The 18583-nt window shown below is 39.6% G+C and overlaps 1 protein-coding gene across 1 annotated transcript in view; it reads right to left on the minus strand.

The window, feature by feature from the left end:
• ube4a (ubiquitination factor E4A (UFD2 homolog, yeast)) overlaps window positions 1-18583 on the minus strand; it is a 34581-nt gene that overhangs the window by 3510 nt on the left and 12488 nt on the right. Inside the window, exons 6-18 of the mRNA XM_055660537.1 lie at window positions 18313-18472; window positions 16074-16276; window positions 13825-14016; window positions 11362-11695; window positions 9856-9982; window positions 8424-8731; window positions 6631-6763; window positions 5691-5878; window positions 5080-5180; window positions 4086-4199; window positions 3464-3638; window positions 2099-2279; window positions 1040-1187 (exon numbers count right to left, since the gene is read on the minus strand). Coding sequence (XP_055516512.1) covers window positions 1040-1187; window positions 2099-2279; window positions 3464-3638; window positions 4086-4199; window positions 5080-5180; window positions 5691-5878; window positions 6631-6763; window positions 8424-8731; window positions 9856-9982; window positions 11362-11695; window positions 13825-14016; window positions 16074-16276; window positions 18313-18472 — 2364 coding nt within the window. The remainder of the gene's footprint in view (window positions 1-1039; window positions 1188-2098; window positions 2280-3463; window positions 3639-4085; window positions 4200-5079; window positions 5181-5690; window positions 5879-6630; window positions 6764-8423; window positions 8732-9855; window positions 9983-11361; window positions 11696-13824; window positions 14017-16073; window positions 16277-18312; window positions 18473-18583) is intronic.

Genomic DNA, 18583 nt, shown 5'->3' on the forward strand with positions numbered 1-18583 from the left:
CAGCAAACAGCCCTCCATTTCCTTTTCAATATTGGAGTGGCTGATTGAAGACAATGGAGCCAAGAGTGAAATAACAGAAAATGCTGTAAACACTTAGCAAGTCAGGCAGCACCTGCGGAAAGTTTTAGTTTAGTTTAGAGTTACAGCGCGGAAACAGAGCTGAGTCCGCGCCAACCAGCGATCCCCACATACCAACACATCCATTAATGAGTACACTGAAACCATGTAGAAGATAGTGTTACTTGGAGCTATCCTACAGAATACCATGATCTGTTTCCTGTATCAGTAGTTAAGTACGAATGCATGAGAGCCAATGTCTAAGACCTGACGTTATTGCAGCATGGCATGTTCTATCGATATTATAATGTTATTCGAATCATAGAAACATAGAAATTAGGTGCAGGAGTAGGCCATTCGGCCCTTCGAGCCTGCACCGCCATCCAATATGATCATGGCTGATCATCCAACTCAGTATCCCGTACCTGACTTCTCTCCATACCCTCTGATCCCCTTAGCCACAAGGGCCATATCTAACTCCCTCTTAAATATAGCCAATGAATTGGCCTCGACTACCCTCTGCGGCAGAGAGTTCCAGAGATTCACCACTCTCTGTGTGAAAAAAGTTCTTCTCATCTCGGTTTTAAAGGATTTCCCCCTTATCCTTAAGCTGTGACCCCTTGTCCTGGACTTCCCCAACATCGGGAGCAATCTTCCTGCATCTAGCCTGTCCCACCCCTTAAGAATTTTGTAAGTTTCTATAAGATCCCCTCTCAATCTCCTAAACTCTAGAGAGTATAAACCAAGTCTATCCAGTCTTTCTTCATAAGACAGTCCTGACATCCCAGGAATCAGTCTGGTGAACCTTCTCTGCACTCCCTCTATGGCAATAATGTCCTTCCGTGCCAATCAATACGAGGATCCCCAAGGCTCTGCATCTACTCGACATATTATCGCCCTCAAGATTTAAAAAAAATCTTTATGATTCACTGTTAATGAAGCTATGTAAATACATGCCAAGTTGATAACACAGTATACCTACCTTAATTTTGTCAGCCAGTTCACTGAATGCAATGATCATGTTGCCAGGCTTATTGATCTTTTTCAATACCCTCACTGTCTGTGCAAGTAACATAGGAGAATAGGAGCGCCCATCCTTTGGCACGGTGGCACAGAAAACCTCTTTCACTCTGATGGAGGAAGAGAAGTGGAGAGTCACCAATTAAACATTAAGGCAACCAAATACATTTACACCTCAAATATCAAGGGAAAGTTAAAAACATATTGTAACTGCATGCTTGAGAAATAATGTAAACTAAATTCAGACGTAGATTAAGAAATGCAAAATAATGTATTTAAAAGCAGGACATCCCATCATACTCAAAATAAAGGTGGTAATCGAAAATCCCATCAATGCCATGCATACCAGCTGTTGTTGAAGGTTCTAATGAAGATCATTTGTTTGAATACAGCATTCTGCTTTGCTTCTACCCATACCCCCCACTGGCTGGTTACAAACCGCTCTTTACAGTTCACGCACCTGCACAGTTGTAGGTGTTTTTAGTGCTCTTTATAATACAGGAATCTCTACACAACCTGAAATCCCTGCCCGTCTAATTTTAACTGACTGGAGTAAAGTTTGTGTGTGTTAAAATGATGCAAAGGTCCATTAAAATAGTGCACAGAAAATCAAAACCAGCAATTGTCAAATAGACAATAGGGGCAGGAGTAGACCATTCAGCCCTTTGAGCCAGCACTGCCATTCACTGTGATCATCCACAATCGTACCCCGTTCCTGCCTTCTCCCCATATCCCCTGACTCTGCAATCTTTAAGATTATAAGCAGAAATCTAAATGGGGGAAAAAGGAAAAGTAATATTATTTTCTATTTTTCTTGATCTTGAATCCTAATGACTAGCAATCCGAGGAGACTCAAGAAAATACTGCAACAGGGTGTGCAATGTCTATTTTATGGGATTCCTTGCTATCATAAATCTGTCAGCCTTTTAGTAATCAAGCATCAAATTGGAATATATGATTCTTGGTACCAGGTTCCAGGTTTTTTCTGAGAATTATTCTTCGTTGAACTGTCGCCACTTACCCCAAGTTCAAGTAGATGGTGCAAATGTCAGACACCAGTTGTTGAGGCTTAAAGTCAAATTCACTGAAATCCTTGACCTTGAGGGCACCCATTTTAGGTCCCACTAAATGCTGAAGGAAGTAATTCAGCATCGAGATGATCCGCTCAGCAAGGATGGGATGCACACACAATGCCTTGATTTCTGCCAGAGAAAAGCACAATAGGTCACTAAACCAATTTAAATCGAAGGAAGACAGGCACAATATGCTGGAGTAACTCAGTGGGGCAGGCAGCATCTCGGAAGAGAAGGAATGGGTGACGTTTCGGGTCGAGACCCTTCTTCAGACTGATAAACGCAGACCCTTCTTCAGACAAAATTCCTTCAATTGAATGAGGTTTAAAAATTTTTTTAAAATCTTTCAATTTTTTGTCTCTTTCCACTCTTGTTGGGAGTGGATTTTGAGAGGCGCTGATCGACAAGCTCAGCATATTGACCAGTTTTGTCCAACTGTCACTGACTGCTTGGGAACACTTCCACAGCCAAGTTCAGTTCCAATCCCATCCAACAAGAGTGTCCAAACAGTGGCCAGGAACAGAACCACTTGTTTTCACCCGTCTACAGCCCAAAGATACAACAGCCATTTGCAACATCCTGCTGCCTTGCCTGAATTCAGTTAATTCAATGCAGGCTGATAATCAAATTTGGGGATAATAGTATTGGTAGACACACAATGCTGGAGTACCTCAGTGGGACAGGCAGCATTTCTGGAAAGAATTAATGGGAATCAGACTTCCCCAGACTATGAAGAAGGGTCTCGAACCAAAACGTCACTCATTCCTTCTCTCCAGAGATGCTGCCTGTCCCGTTGAGTTACTCCAGCATTTTGTGCTACCTTCGATTTAAACCAGCATCTGCAGTTCTTTCCTACACATAGTATTGGTAGATCTGTGTATATAGAATATGGGCATTAAATGAGTTAAAGCAGGTACAAGGAGTTCAGATACCTATTTTCCATGATCTAATTAAAGGGCAGAATGGGCTGAATGCTTTTAAACTATTCTTATGTTCCTGCTGCAATGCTACTTCGAGGAAGACATACTGTTATGCAGTAATATAGAAATAGTACAAGAAGTGAATTAACCCCATTTGGTGTTCCCTAAGGTCCACAAGCAGCAGTTTTTAAAGCTATCAGACACCAATGCTTCCTTGATTCTTCTTTTCATAAGTTCGTAAGTGATAGGAGCAGAATTACGCCATTCGTCTCATCAATTCCACTCCGCCATTCAATCATCGCTGATCTAGCTATCTTTCCTTCTCAACCCCACTCTCTAACCTTCTCCCCATAACCCCTGACACCCTTTTACTGTACATGGCATTTCACTGACCTGAAGTGAGAAAGGACAACGTTCCAATTGTTTCGTTGGACATGATGTTGTGGAAGCGTGCCAACTGCCCAAACATCTGAAGGTTGCCCTCTTTTTCCCTGCGAGTTTCAGAAGCCAAATTATTCCAGTCCCCTCGGTCTTTCTCAATTTGTTGAATCTTAATCTTGCTCAAATACTATAAAATTGAATAAAATATCTCAAATTACAATTTACAGATTTGTGGCCAAACCTAAAATGCTTAATGAGATAGAAACATCATTATTCCAGGTTTATCCTATCATCTGGTAGCTTTTGCTATTGCCCCCCCCCCCCCCCCCCCCCCCCCCCCCCCCCCCCCCCCCCCCACCCCCCACATCAACCACTGCCCACAATGTCCCTGAGATAGGGAGAGGGGAAAATAAAATTAGTAAGGGTCCCGCTCCTGATCACTGCTGAGGACATCCTGATTTGAGTTACCGTAGAACTTTATATTTTTCTTCGGGTACATGACAATGAGTCAGTATTTTCAGGAGTTGTGGGAAGACAAAACTAAAATTAAATTCAATATTGTATAACTGACTTTTATTGAAGGAGACAACATAAGAGTATGTTTAAAAACTAAAATAACTCTGCCACAAGATACCTGGATAGCTTCATCCAACAAAAAGATTGCATCATTGATGAGCAGATTGAGAAATCGGAGAAAAAGTGGAGGGTTCATTGCCTCCAAGTTGTCAAATGCATAGTCAGCTAAATTCTGTAAGCCAAGTGAAAACAGCTTCAGTTACATAGTACCTTACAGCATGAAATCACAAGCTTTTGACAATTGCAAAATAATATATTTTTCTGGTTTGCCAGATATTAAATTGTAAATTTACTTCAATACAACATTACCATCTAAAGAATCTCTGCTTCATCTGAAGTTGCACCTTCTATAGATGGATGCATTTTGGGCACATTTTAGCATTCAAAGTTGGGAACAGAAGATCAGAGCTCAGCCACTCTCCAGGAACATCTTCCCTAGTTCCAGAATGCACCTAAACTGTGTCGCTGAGTTTTTAATCTCCCACACCATGCACAGTCTTTCCCAAGGACTCCAAGCCAACAAACTCAACTTTAAAGTAAAACTTGACAGGCTGTGTTTGTTACATCACTAGCATAAAATCGCCAAAGTAAAAAATCTTCATATATTTTCACTATTGTCCTGTAAAGTTTCCACACTCACTTCAACAGGAAGCCTCTGATCTGACATTTGCAAACAAAAGTTAGTAATGAGACCCAATGAGTCAAAGTGATCATCATCACTTTGCTCCCCCCATGCTCATTACTTCACTCTCATTCAATCACCCCCTCTTCTTTCTTTTAAACTTGCTGTATCCTGTGGACTATGGATCTGATTAAGACTGTGGAACTGGTTGGCCAGCAATGAATAACTACAAAATCATTTCCTCACATGTTCGGATTATTACATTACCATCATTATATTAAAAGAAAATATTGTTGTCGAGTATAAAATATACCTCTTTTAAAATACTTTCCATGGACTGATTACAAAAGAGTATATTTATTTATTTATGTATATAGAGTGAGGACGTGTAGGAAATAATACCTTTATATATGTTAAAAGTAAGACAAACCTTTATGCTTTCCCTGTAGTTTTCATATCCCCACATGTATTTTAGTATAGGATACATAGGTCGCCTGTAGTTAAATTTTTGTTCAAACTGATGTGGATCACCTGGAGGCAGAAAATGTCAGCAACAGTGGTCTCAATAAAACTATGTTCATATCAAGAAATTGGTTGTTATTTAGAAATTCTCTGGACCTGCTGCCAAGTGCAGGGGCAGCCAATAGATAGGACTGTTCGGTGAGCACACGTGTACTGCCCTGGTGATATATGGTTTTGTGATTTTATCGGGTTGTCTGCAAAACAAAGCATTTTACTGTACCTCGGTACATGTGACAATAAAGTATCACTGAATCATAAAATGGTAGAGTCAGTCTAGGGCAAAAACTAATTCCATGCTCTCTGGTGAAAAACAATAAATAGGGACAATATTTTACCCCTCGAACAACTTTCTGGAAAGTAGAGAGAGGTGTGATGTTCACACATCAAGATGCAAGTGAACAAATATTTAGTAGCCAATGAAGTACTTTAAAGTATGTGGTCACTATAGTTGTATAGGACTGTCACTATAGTTATATACTAGTCCTTCAGCATTTATCTGTTACAACATTTCACACATACCTGTGAATTCAATGTCCACAAACACTTTGATAAGTGCTTCTGCGAGATAGTATGCCTGTCGGAATGAGGCGAAGACCCGCTCTCGGTGGAACATGCTGCTCATCATTGGATTCTGCACCTGCTCCATGTGAGGCATCACAGCCTCAAGCACCTCAGCCAGCTTTGCTCGTAAATGAGGGTTCTTCATCCTGAGGTATTGAAGGGAGCAGAGGAAAGAAGCTAGCCAGTCAGTCAGCACAAATCCCTCAACACAATTCAATGTTACAATTTTGTAAATGAAAAGAAATAATGATGTAAATGAGATGCGGGGAAGAAATTGGGCAAAATATGCCAGTCATCAATAGGTTTAAAGTCTGGTGCTTTCAACTGCAATACTTTTTTTAATGATACTCTTTCAACACTTAAAGCTGCTGTTATAATGTTCTGCTTCAAAAGTGTATAACCCTGATAAGCATTGATGGTTTGTTCTCCTAGTGCAAGAAGACAAAAAGATTTCAAATGCCTAAAATAATACTTGATGAAAGTAATATGATGAAAATGACCAATACTCCAGATGAAAGAATCTTTGTGAAACTCTGCTCCAATCTTTGCTGCGGAAAATAATTTTTGCTCGCATGCTATTTTATCCAAATGCTCCTGGGAGACAAATCTATATTAACTCAATAGTGGAATTCTTTCCCACAGAAAGGTGTGAAGGCTAAGTTAGTGGATATATTTAAGGCAGAGATAGATAGATTCTTGATTCGTACAGGTGTCAGAGGTTATGGGGCGAAGGCAGGAGAATGGGGTTAGGAGGGAGAGATAGATCAGCCATGATTGAATGGCAGAGTAGACTTGATGGGCCGAATTCTGCTCCTTTCACTCATGAATAGTGTCACAATCTACGTCTATCTAAGACCTGTACATTGCTGAATAAATTCAAGAAGTTCCCAGCGTTTACCTCTCTACGTTACCCATGAATACACTGACAAAGTTTAGGGCTTGTTCCAGGGAATCGCCTGCAGTTTCCAGAATGTCATCTGCAAATCTTCGTAAGAAGATGAAAAAATCTCCCAGATTTTCAGCAAAGAATTCTGTGACAAAGAAATGGAAACAGAATAGTGACTATATCAAAAAGAAACAGTGCACATTATTAATTAGAAAGTATTTTACAATCTTGCTTATCAAATTAGGTTGAAATGGAAAAAGGTTTGCAGGCCTTGAGAACATTCCAAAATACTACATAATCATTTCATAGACACTTTGAATACCGTTACCCAGGAGATGACAGACCTGCTAATTGCAAGGAAAATAAATTTTGCTCACAGTTAAAAGTATAGTCTCGGACCACTGTAACTTACAAAGAAATACAACGTCCATTTCCACCCACAAAGTTCCACTATTTTGTGAAGTGGCCTTGGTTATGGTTTGGAAAGGCGGCCTTTACTTTCTCTTAGGAGTGTGAGATGCTAAGTAAGTCAATATTGAGGCTGACTGCATAATTAGGAATAGGAATACTTTATTGTCACATGTGACTAGGCACAGTGAGATTCTTTGCTTGCATTCACAATGTATACAAACAGCAGCCACCCACGACACTGACAAAGTTACAAAGCATACCTGCTTCCCCCTTTTGTTTGTCCCCCACCCCCCAACAGTCCCCATTGTCCATAGAATGTAGAAACAAGGAACCGCATCTGCAGGTTAATATAGAAAAGGACACAGTGCTGGAGAAACTCAGCACGACAGGCAGCATCTCAGGAGATCATGGACAGGTGATGTTTCAAGTCGAGCACATTCTTCAAACTGATGGCTGCTGCTTCGGCTGATAAGTAAATAGTTATTAGTCTGAAGTAGGTGCCTCAACGTGAAAAGTCACCTGTCCATGATCTCCAGCGATGCTGCCTAACCTGCTGAGTTACTCCAGCACTGTGTCCTTTTGAATCCTGGAAATAGAAAGGAGCAAGGAATTTGACATGTTTGGCAGGTCTGTAAACACTGATTTTACTCTCGAAAGGTGAGCTCAGATTAACTCACCGTAAAGAAACAAGACAATGGGAACAAGAGCTACCTATAATCACGTTGAACAATATAACTTACATTAAAAGCTAGACCAGTGTTTCACTATAAATAAAAATTAGTTAACCTTTAGCCATGCTCACAAGTATTTGCAGTTAGAAGCAGAAGAGACAGAGGATGAACACTAATTTTGAGAGGTAAAAAAAAAAAGAACAAAATGTCAAATGTGGTGAGCAAAGGATATTAAATGCTCACATATTCAAGAGGGCCATGCAGGTCCAAGGTATCATTGGCCAACATAGAGAGAGCAATAACTGAAGCTCAATGAGTAATGCACACATTGAAAAGATTTTTAAAATAATAAAATGAACAATTAAAAAAAACTGCACTGGTGTCCTTTGTTTTGTAGTTCTCAAAGGTGAAGATGCCCAGATAACAGCACAAACCATTCAACCTGGATGATCACCCATGATCACAGTGGATGGCGGTGCTGGCTCGAAGGGCCGAATGGCCTACTCCTGCACCAATTGTCTATTGTCTATAACTCCCAAGTCCTAACGCAACAAGATCATGGCCGGTTTCTCATTTCAATTCTATTAAGTTAACAATATTTCATATCCTTTGATACTCCATCAAAATAAAATCCATGAACATCAACTTGAAAATGTAATTGATTGAGCATCCACAGGGATCATATGCTATGTGCTTAAATCTCTGTTAGGACATGCTATATACCTGGAATATGAGAAAGCATGCAGTATTCCACATCCAGAAGAGGGAATTTCACCTCCATGTATTCTGTTCCTCGGTTGCCTAGAGAAAACTGGACCAATATGGTAGTGGTAGAGATCTGTAAGTTCATACAGTTCTGGAGCATCTGTGGCTCTGTGGCTGCTGCTTTGGTTGATAAATAAATGGTCATCAGGCGTTCGAATTGCTCACGCAGGTTGTCTGCTGCTGGGTTGGAAGACTGCTGTGCTTCCCTCCAGGCAACCTGTAGCCGGTGCAAGCTCTGGTTCATCTTTATCATTTGATCGTGTAATCTGTAAAAAAACAAAGAACCCAGCTGCATCTTTGAGAGGTCCATGCACTATAGGGGACATCACACTGAGGCAATGCAAAAGGATGACATTGGGAGAAATCCTGCATGTAGATCACGATGGTAGGAAAGGCGATTTACAATGCTCAAAATTGAAACAGTAATTATTTTTAAAACTCACATTGGTTGGTTTTTCAAGAAATATATGAAATTTCATTAAAACATCAATTATTGTTTTAATGGGAATTGCCCCTAACTTTGAACAATTGGTTAAGTGAACAGATGATAGAAGTAGGGAAATGTTGAGGAAGATTTCTTCACCTCGTTTTTGACTGTCAACTACATAGACAAGGAGGGATCGTATTACTGCAGATCACCCTTTAAAAAAGTCGATTCCTCTTATCTCTTATATCCAGACACTACTCTTTGGAGATAATCAATGGATTTTCAGGGCATGGTCTTTCTCATTTGGGTCTCAGCATGGAACAGTTGACCACGATACCCAGTTTGTCTTCACCTTAAGTAATTATGCATGATGCTGGAAATACCTAACATGTCAGGCAGCTTTTGTGGAAGGAGAGAGTTAATGTTTTAGGTTCAAATTTCTTCATCAGAGCCAGGAAAGAGAGAAAGTAAGCTAACTTTTAAGTTATAGCAATGATGTGGCGGAAGGTACAACAAAGGCTTGTTGACCTTGTTTCTCTTTCCACATATGCTGCCTGATCCGTTGAGTGATTTTTATTTACATTTGTCATTTAATATCCAGATTCATCGCAATATCTGATATTATAACTCTTAGCATGTGTTGGTGAGCAGCTTGCCACCATACTCATAAAACCTTCAATATCTTTACTGCCCTTATTGGCTGTATGAATGTGCATATCCACATTTAAAATAACAAAACTCTCAGGCTTGGCGGCTAGTTTATCGTTTACTCAGTCAGTCAATGATTCATCCACGTTTTCTGCTTGGTTACCCCAGAATAGGATTTAATCCCATCTCAGAGTGGTCAAAGTTCTCTTTCTATGAAGAGAACAGGAAAATTAAATGGCTCATGATACGCCAGTTTTGATATGCTTTCATCTTCACAATTTCTTACATCTGGTTATTTATGCATTTTCTCAGTACCTGTGAAAACCCAAGCGTAAAGCAAACTGAGTCAGGACTAAATTCTCCGTGACTAGGTTATATGCTTCAGCGAATGGTGGCTCCAATCCCGATGGCATCGAAATTAAACATGTCTCCTTGTCCAAGCCTAAGGTAAAGAAATAAAGAGCGTTCAGAAGAGAGATTTTCGTGCTTAAGTTTTCATATTTAATATGATTCATAGAGAACAGATTTCCCGAATTAAGTCATAATAATTTACATATAGGTTATTATAGGCTCCAAATTCAAAGAAGTGGTACCCTTTTGCAGGTGTTAAAACAGTTTTGAAATTCACAATGATGAAAAAGCCATGTTTGTTAACTGAAGCAGAAATGTAGCGCCCACTGCATGGCTAATGTATCAGAAGTGATGACCAGCACCATGTGTACAGCATTTGCTGCCCCACTTCACATGCAAACAACAATCCCAGCTCCTTTAATTTAACCGGGTTACCAAGAACAGGGAAGGATACTTATCTGAAGATGTAGCTAGTATTTCCAACACCATCTCCCCTTAACTGCGGTCACAAGAGACTGCAGATGCTGAAATCTGGAGTAAACAAAACTGCTGGAAGAACTGAGCAGGTCAGAAAGGAATTGATGACATCTTGGTATGAAGCAATAACAATTCCTTTCTATCGCGGACCCCACCCTACAAATGTGGCTCACCTGCTGTTCCTCCAGCAATGTATTTATTGCTCCTTAACTGCTGCTTTGACCGGACTTCTGGTGACCCTCCACTTTTCTTGCAACCAGCCTCTCCTTCACCCTGATAGCCTCCTCAACCCACCACCTCCTCTCCCCTCTGTCAGTTACTTTCACCTCTAGCAAATGCTGCCATCAGGTCATTTCAAATTCACATATTTCTAAGAGTGGATTGGGCAGAACTATACATCAGGCAACATAGCAGTTTTCAGTAGACTGATAACATAGCAGTTATTTGACATGCAATACATGTACACCTATATTAATGAAATCTTTGGTCATCCCATAGGATTTTGACATAGGAACTCCCAGTCTTTTGGTTCCGTTCCAAGATGACATTTAGCTCTTGCTCACAATGACTAGGTATAGTATAGCCTGACTTGTCTTGATTACCTCTCCAACAGAATAGAAATCATGGCCAAGGTCAGTGTGAATCTGGGACTGTCAATGGCAAGCACAATCAAATGGTACATCAAAAAGGCAATTGGTACTTAATTTTAATGCGTTATGGTAATCAAAACCAGCTGTGCATCTTTGCTAGTCTTAATATGATGCTAAAACTAATTTACAAGTGAAGCAGAATAAAATGGTTTCCCTCAGTGAATTTTATTTAGCTTGACTACCGTGTCAATCAGAGCCAAGATGACAGATACGTGCTTCATTTAACATAGGAACTGTGGAAACTTTAACAAAATAACAGTGTTGCACAAAATGAAAGATTAACAACCCAACCAAAATAACGTCTAGCCACTGGTAAAATACACCATCTCCATTTCAATCCTACCTTTCATATGTACATTTCTACTTTTCTGCTCTTCTTCATTCAATTCCTTCAGGGAACAATAAGTAGGGTTAAAAGTTAAAAGCTTCAGTGACTTTGGTTTGCAGAAGGGTTGACAAAGTTTCAGCAAAGCCGCACCAAGGTTCAAGAAGAAGGCATCCGATGCATACATTTGGAAGAAGAGATCTGGCATCTGGTTAGCCCAGATTTTTGTCCGACCAGAGTTGGCATGGAGACAGTTTCCCAACCAGGAAAGGATTCCTTGCTTTGTATCAGGGGAAAGCTGGATGAGGTTCCGTAGAATGGGATGGAGTTTGTCAAAAAATTGAACCATGAACTGCAAAATGAAAGTAAGAACATTTGAGTATTCTTCTCCAAACTAAGATGTTAAACAAACTTAATGTCCGATGTAAGCAGCAGGAAAACCAACAGGCAAATGAGGCAAAGCTGGCTACCAATCCAATCAGTATTAACAGCAGATATGTGTGCGCCCTCAATGACAAAGAGATTCAAAAGAAAATGTAAAGACCAAGGTTTAGAACTATTAGATCCACGTGATCTCAATGAATAAATGCAGTCACCAACAACCCCATGTTTAATGGGAGTAATTCTAAAAATAATCTGAAATAGAGAAATATCACATCTCAACAGCTTCCAGAATTTGTCAAATGGATTACTTTTTACATCAGTGAAGAAGGCAGACCATTGGCAATAAATAGTTCGATGAAGGGTTTCAGAATTGAAACATTGGCCATTCCCCTTTCCACAGAAAGATTTTTCCAGCATTTTATTTCAGAACTTCAACACTGCATTTTTAAAACTTTCTGACTATTTATAATACCCTGTAATATAGGCATAATTGTGTCAATGATGTTGGTCAGGACAACTCTTCAAATTGTGCCACAAGGTACATGACCTCTAACTGTGTAGCTGGCTGTGGTTATGTTTAACCCTTAATGATGCAACAAACCATTCACACTGGTTGCAGCCGACTTGGGTGCTTTTGTATGCAGCAGAACTGCAACCCACAGAAATCTTATACAAGTAAACCTACATCCAAAAAAAAACACCCAGTTGGCACTTGAATAATTTGTGGGAAAATTTGTTAAAACAATATCCTCTGAAACATGGACTGGTCCGAGGATATTATCAGTCACATATCTTTAGGAATATCCCGGAGATAAATGAGGCAAGAATCACCGGGCTCAGGAACAGCAACTTTCCGACAACTATCAGGTTCTTGAACCAACCTGCACAACTCCAAACTAATGTCAACAATAAGATCATTGTCAAAACCAGGGACTTGCTTTAAAAAAAAAAAAAATTATCTTTTTGCCCCAATGTCTTGTTTTTTCTCTTGCACTTCTTTCTTTTAGAAATGCGTGCAATTTAAGTATAATTTGCTTTTGTGTGTTTCTGCACATCTATGTGCCTGTGCATATGACAATAAACTCGACGAATAACATTCAAGTTGTCTTGATGTGAATATTATTTTGAACAACCTATGGAACAGGCTGCTGGATGGAATAGTGGAGACCAAGGCAGCATCTTGTCCAAAGGACAGTAGGAGATCGGCAACAAATATTTTCCTTAATAATACACAACATGAATGAAATTAACGAAACAGTCATGAGATGCCAATGACAGAACTGATGACCATAAACCATTCTGGAACACAATTACAAAGGGAATACTCAATACTCAATCCAATTCTGCGAGCTACCCAATCTCTAATTTAATCACCATCAATTCATTACAAATGCAAGCGTCTCAAGTTGAATTAAATGTAGAAATAACCAATTCCTAGTGGATTCTGACACCAATTTGATATACAGAAACTCGTTTGAGGTTAAGGAGGTTGTGTGGTTGGAAGAAGAAATGAGGAACAAGGGAGGCAAGATAAACTATAGGTTCTCTACTAATAATCTGAATATTTACTGAAAATTTTGGGGCTACTTGCAAGATTGATCTACACCAGGGGTGAGAAACCTTTTCACGTTGGAATGCCGCATTAAGTTAGCTGTAATCTAATAAGGCTGCATCCAAGAAACTTCAATTAGATATACTTCAAAATGTACATTATTTTGTTAAAATAGCCCTCAAGACGTACTAATGTTTTAATTGTGGCCGTCAGTCGGGGAGGATTATTTTGTTGAATCTTCTTTTACTCTTTAGTATTTTAAATACGTTCATTTTAAGAATAAAATTAAAATAAAAGACGAACACAAACACATTAATAAAAAAAGGATTTGTTCAACAAAAATTGGATTCATTCAAAAGGCCGCACTTAATGGCCTAGAAGGCCGCAGGATCCCCACCCCTGATCTACACAAAGTTAAATATACAATCTACTCGTTGAACTAGAGGCAGAGTGTGGCAATCTGAAATAAAAATGGTGGAAAATAACAAATAATTGCATGCACTATACCACAGGCCTTCAAAGAACCCAACTTGCCAAAGACGCACCTGGTGAATATTCGACTCCTGGACTTTTATTTCCTGAGGACTAGACCGTGAAGGATTCAGAAAATACAAGTGACTTTCCACCAGTCCTGGAGTCTTCAGCAAACAAGAAATGTTCAGGATAGTTCCTAGCAGGGTCTGCTGGTACATGTTCCCATTTTTTGGATCCTTTGGTTTAATGTAATCCAAGAAAGCCTAATAACAAATTTAACAAACTAATTACATTGCAATTTATGGATTTAAAAAAATCAAATATTAAATTTCAATATTAAAACAAATGACATCAACTTAAACGTAAATGTATTATAGATAATCAGCAGCTACAACATAACACATTTAAAAAACTTTAAAACATGTTGATATCAACTGCCAGACCCCCACGATCCATTACAGAATTATAAGGATTTTCGCAAGATCTCCGAAAAGGATAGCAAAATATCAAGAAAAACAGAATTTTTGCTCCCATCAATGTTTCCCCAGGTGGAAAATGCACATTTAAAATCTTGAGAATGGGAGAGAGGGTGTGCTTACAAGGGTGCGCAAGATTGAATGAGGATAGGAGAGACATCAGTTGTGCTGTAGTGCAGCATAGTTTCATATATTAAAAATACAACCATTTGAGGTAAGTGGCAGAGGGCAGCTGGCAGCCATGGAACCAGTCCCCCAATCCAAGTCAGCAACTTGAGGGCTGAGCAAGGTAAGACAATAAAGCCACGCTGACTGGTACATTTTGAAGGCAACTTTCGTCATGCAAGCTATTCTTGGTTAAACTCTGAAGAAATGATTAACACTCCACGAGGTCATTTTCAAAGGTCATTTTGCAGATTTTGTAGCTGCAGCACAACGGAACAGAAAAGGTGTTTTGTCTTGAGCTAATTTTACCATTCAAACGAATCAGCATCAAAACAGTGTGGTGGCACAGTCATGCAACTGGTAAAGCTGCTACCTCACAGTGCCAGAGACCTGGGTTCAATCCTGACCTTGGGTGCTGTCAGCGTGGAGTTGGCACATTTTATCTGTGACCACATGGGTTTCTTCCCACATCCCTCAACATGCGGGTATGTAGGTTTATTGGTCTCTGTAAATTGCCCCAACTAGGTAATGAGTGAATAGGTAACCAGGATAACAGAATTAGCTTTAACGAGTAATCGGTATGGACTTGGTGGGCTAAAAGGCCCGTTTCCATGCTGAACACACTTTGCAAACAATTACCCATCCCATACTCCACATTGTCCAGAAGCACCTTGATTGCTTAAACTTAAATCTTTAGTTTTATTTAAAGATTCACTGAAAACAGGATTGAAACTCACCCTTCCTTCAAACACATTGTATCACATTTTAATCTGAATTACTGGGTGATATTGTCCCCACTATGTAAGATGGGATAGTAGCACAAAATAATGATTTTGTTTTAGTCATGTGTCTTCTCATATCACGTCTGCTGATCTTCACTGATCATCCACTCATTTATCTCTTCCCGCCTTGATTACTGCAATTCCCATCTACACTGGCATCAGCCAATCATCCCTGTCCCGCCTGCAATTGGTCCAAAACGCCGCAGCGAGACTCCTGATGGGCACCCAAAAAAGGGACCACATCACCGCGATTCTGGCCTCTCTCCAGTGGCTCCCAGTGCGGTTCCGAATTAATTTCAAGCTCCTTCTTTATGTCTACAAAGCCCTTAACGGGCTTGCCCCCCACCTACATCAAAAATCTGCTTACCCACCACACCACCTCCAGGTCCCTCAGATCGGCCGACTCGGGGTTACTGACCATCTGGTCTATGCATAAGCTCTGGGGCGACCGCGCTTTTGCAGTTGCAGCACCTAGACTATGGAACAGCATCTCTCTTCCCATAAGAACTGCCCCCTCCATCAACTCTTTTGTCTAGAATTAAAACTTATTTCTACACTCAAGCCTTTCTTGAGGTCCTCTGAGGGAGCGCTATATGTATGTATTTATGTATGTATTGTTGATCTCTGTGCCACGGTTTGTAGCACGTTAGTACCTGCACTAATGTAAAGCACTTTTGGTCAACGAGAGTTGTTTTTAAATGTGTTATAGAAATAAAATTGACTTGACTTGACAACATTACAAATGTTTTAACAACTAAACTGAATGGTACATGGGAAGGGCAGCTAACAGACTATAATATGCATTCATTACATTCTACATCAAGCTGATAGAAACTCCACTACAGGTGACCATGGCAAACCAATAGGATTCAGGATAGAATTTTAAGGATTTCTTACTTTTGCTAGGTCAAACTGCCGGGTGAAATAAATGAGGACATCCAGATAGCTGTAGAGCATTGCGTGGCAGAGATCCAACTCTTTAATACGTTGTAGTATTACGTCCAAAACTGGAAATATAACTTCATTGAATGTCCTGACCTCTTCTTCTTCCTTTAACATCATTATTACTTCTTCCATGAACTCAGCAACATCATCAAACTCTGTATAAGTAGAGATTACACCATTAATTTTATTGAAACAAGTAGAATGGTTAATGCTAAAAAGCTTTCCATCAACGATATTTATTGCAAAATATCAATTATTATAGTTCTATAAATTCTTATAGTGGAAACAGTTTCCTGTTTTTGGATGGTGGTCACGACAGATTAAATAACTATCCACATCTCTATACAGTTGATCGACGGAGTCTTTGCAAATGTAAGGCTAGAAGCATTGACACCCAGAGCTACATTTCATCCCACTTCCCTGTACACTTAGCAGGCTCAAGGCAGTAGTAACAGTCTATCTTAGTACCTCACCATGCTTGGGGCCTCCAATTTCTAATCACATTTATGTTCATTTGAAGATTTCTTAAAGTCTTTATTTACAAGAAAGTTAAATAATCATCTGCATCATTTCAGTCCACAATTAATCTCATTAAAACAATGTTCTTAGACCTCCCATCCAATCCATATACTCAGATTTCAGAGCATTGGCACGATTGGTCCCCTCAGCCCTCCAGCCCCATTATTTGTTACTGTCCATAAAGATCCTGGAATAGATATGATAAATTTATCAAATGTCCTGTCTTCTCTATCTATCACCCTCAGCTTTAAATATTTTGATAGTAGTATGCTTTTAGTGATTCAATCCATGAAATAAGCCAATGAATAACATTTTGTATTGATTTTTCAAAATTAGTAATAGGTACAGTGCATAAAAAATAAATATAGACACATAATATCAATGGGAAACACTGCTCCAAGATTGGGCTTGAAATGGTTTGACCAAACAACAAATGGCATGTTGGAAATGGGAGAGGACACCAGTGCATAACCTTGCATCACGGTAATTCTCTTTCCACAGTTGCTGCCTGACCTATTATGTGTTTCCAACATTTTCTGTTTTTATTACACATTTCGTGCATCTGTAGTTGTTTTTTTTTTTTTAATCATGGCAGTGGAATTGTGTATCCTGAAGGTGTATCCAGCTGCATTCCAAAACCATGGAAATTAAGATTTGGGTTCCCTCCACAAAGGAGGAATTTACAATGATTCTATCAATGAATTCTGTGGAAAATTATTTGTAAGCAGCTCAGATAAAGGATCAATTTAACTTGCATTCCAGTGGCCCCTTTTCCTTCTGCCAAGATCTGGTTTTGTTCTCACCCATGCGACTTTCACATTACCTATTCTGGCTCCAATTTTTCAGAAACAATGTCAATCATACATAGCACCCCAGCTGACACTATTACTGTATCTAGAGCAAATAAATGCTGGAAGAACTCAGCAGGTCAGGCAGCATCTGTGGCAGAAAATTGATAGACAACATTTCAGGTCGGTACACTCTTTCAGACAATTTTATGTCCAGCCGACCCCATCACATACATGGAGATCACAATCAATTTCCCATTGCATGCTTATGTGGCTTGTTAGTGCGATTCAAACCCACTAAGCAATTTTGACTTTAAATCAATTGCGACCAAATTTCTTGGGCAATGACAAATGACAATTCTGAGTATATCATTCAACTAGTAACTGTGATTAGAATGCCAACCACTTCAAAAGATACTGAAGTGGCTATGGAGGACTTTGCAACATTTAGGCGGTACAGTGGTGCTGCAGTAAAGCTGCTGCCGCACAGCACCAGAGACCCAGATTTGATGCCAATCTCGGATGCTGTCTGTGTGGCGTTTGCACATTCTCCTGTGACCGCATGGGTTTCATCCGGGAGCTCGTTTCCTCCCACATTCCCAAAGCTGTGCAGATTTGTAGGTTCATTGGCCTCTGTAAATTGGTGTGTAGCGAGTGGATGAGAAAGTGCGATAACATGGAACTAGTGTGAACAGGTGATCGATGGTCGGTGGGCCAAAGGGCCTATTTCCAGTATCCCTAAGCTAAACTAAATATCTCAAATTTGTCAGGTGTTGTACAAGTGCAATTTCTTGTATAAACATATATTCTTTCACGTTCACCAAAACATAGTGCAAACTGATTCAGCACCTCACACAAATATTACAGCTGGAATATTTACTTACGTGGTCCACTTACTCCTTCAAGAAGCAATTCAAGTATTTGTTCATAGATATTCTGATCACCATAGATCTCAGGAGTGAGAAGAGCAGTGCGTGTATTGGACACAATCAGGGCCTTACAACGAATTGCATAAGTCAACAAGTTTTCTGGGACTTTTGTAATCTATTGAGAAAATATATTTTCGTCAAACTATCGAACAGGAAAAAGTACAATTATGTAGTATTTCAAATAATAAAAATGATTCCAGCACAGATTTTAACTTACAGGCTGAAA

This window comes from Leucoraja erinacea, chromosome 32, assembly GCF_028641065.1.
Source record: "Leucoraja erinacea ecotype New England chromosome 32, Leri_hhj_1, whole genome shotgun sequence".
NCBI lineage: Eukaryota > Metazoa > Chordata > Chondrichthyes > Rajiformes > Rajidae > Leucoraja > Leucoraja erinaceus.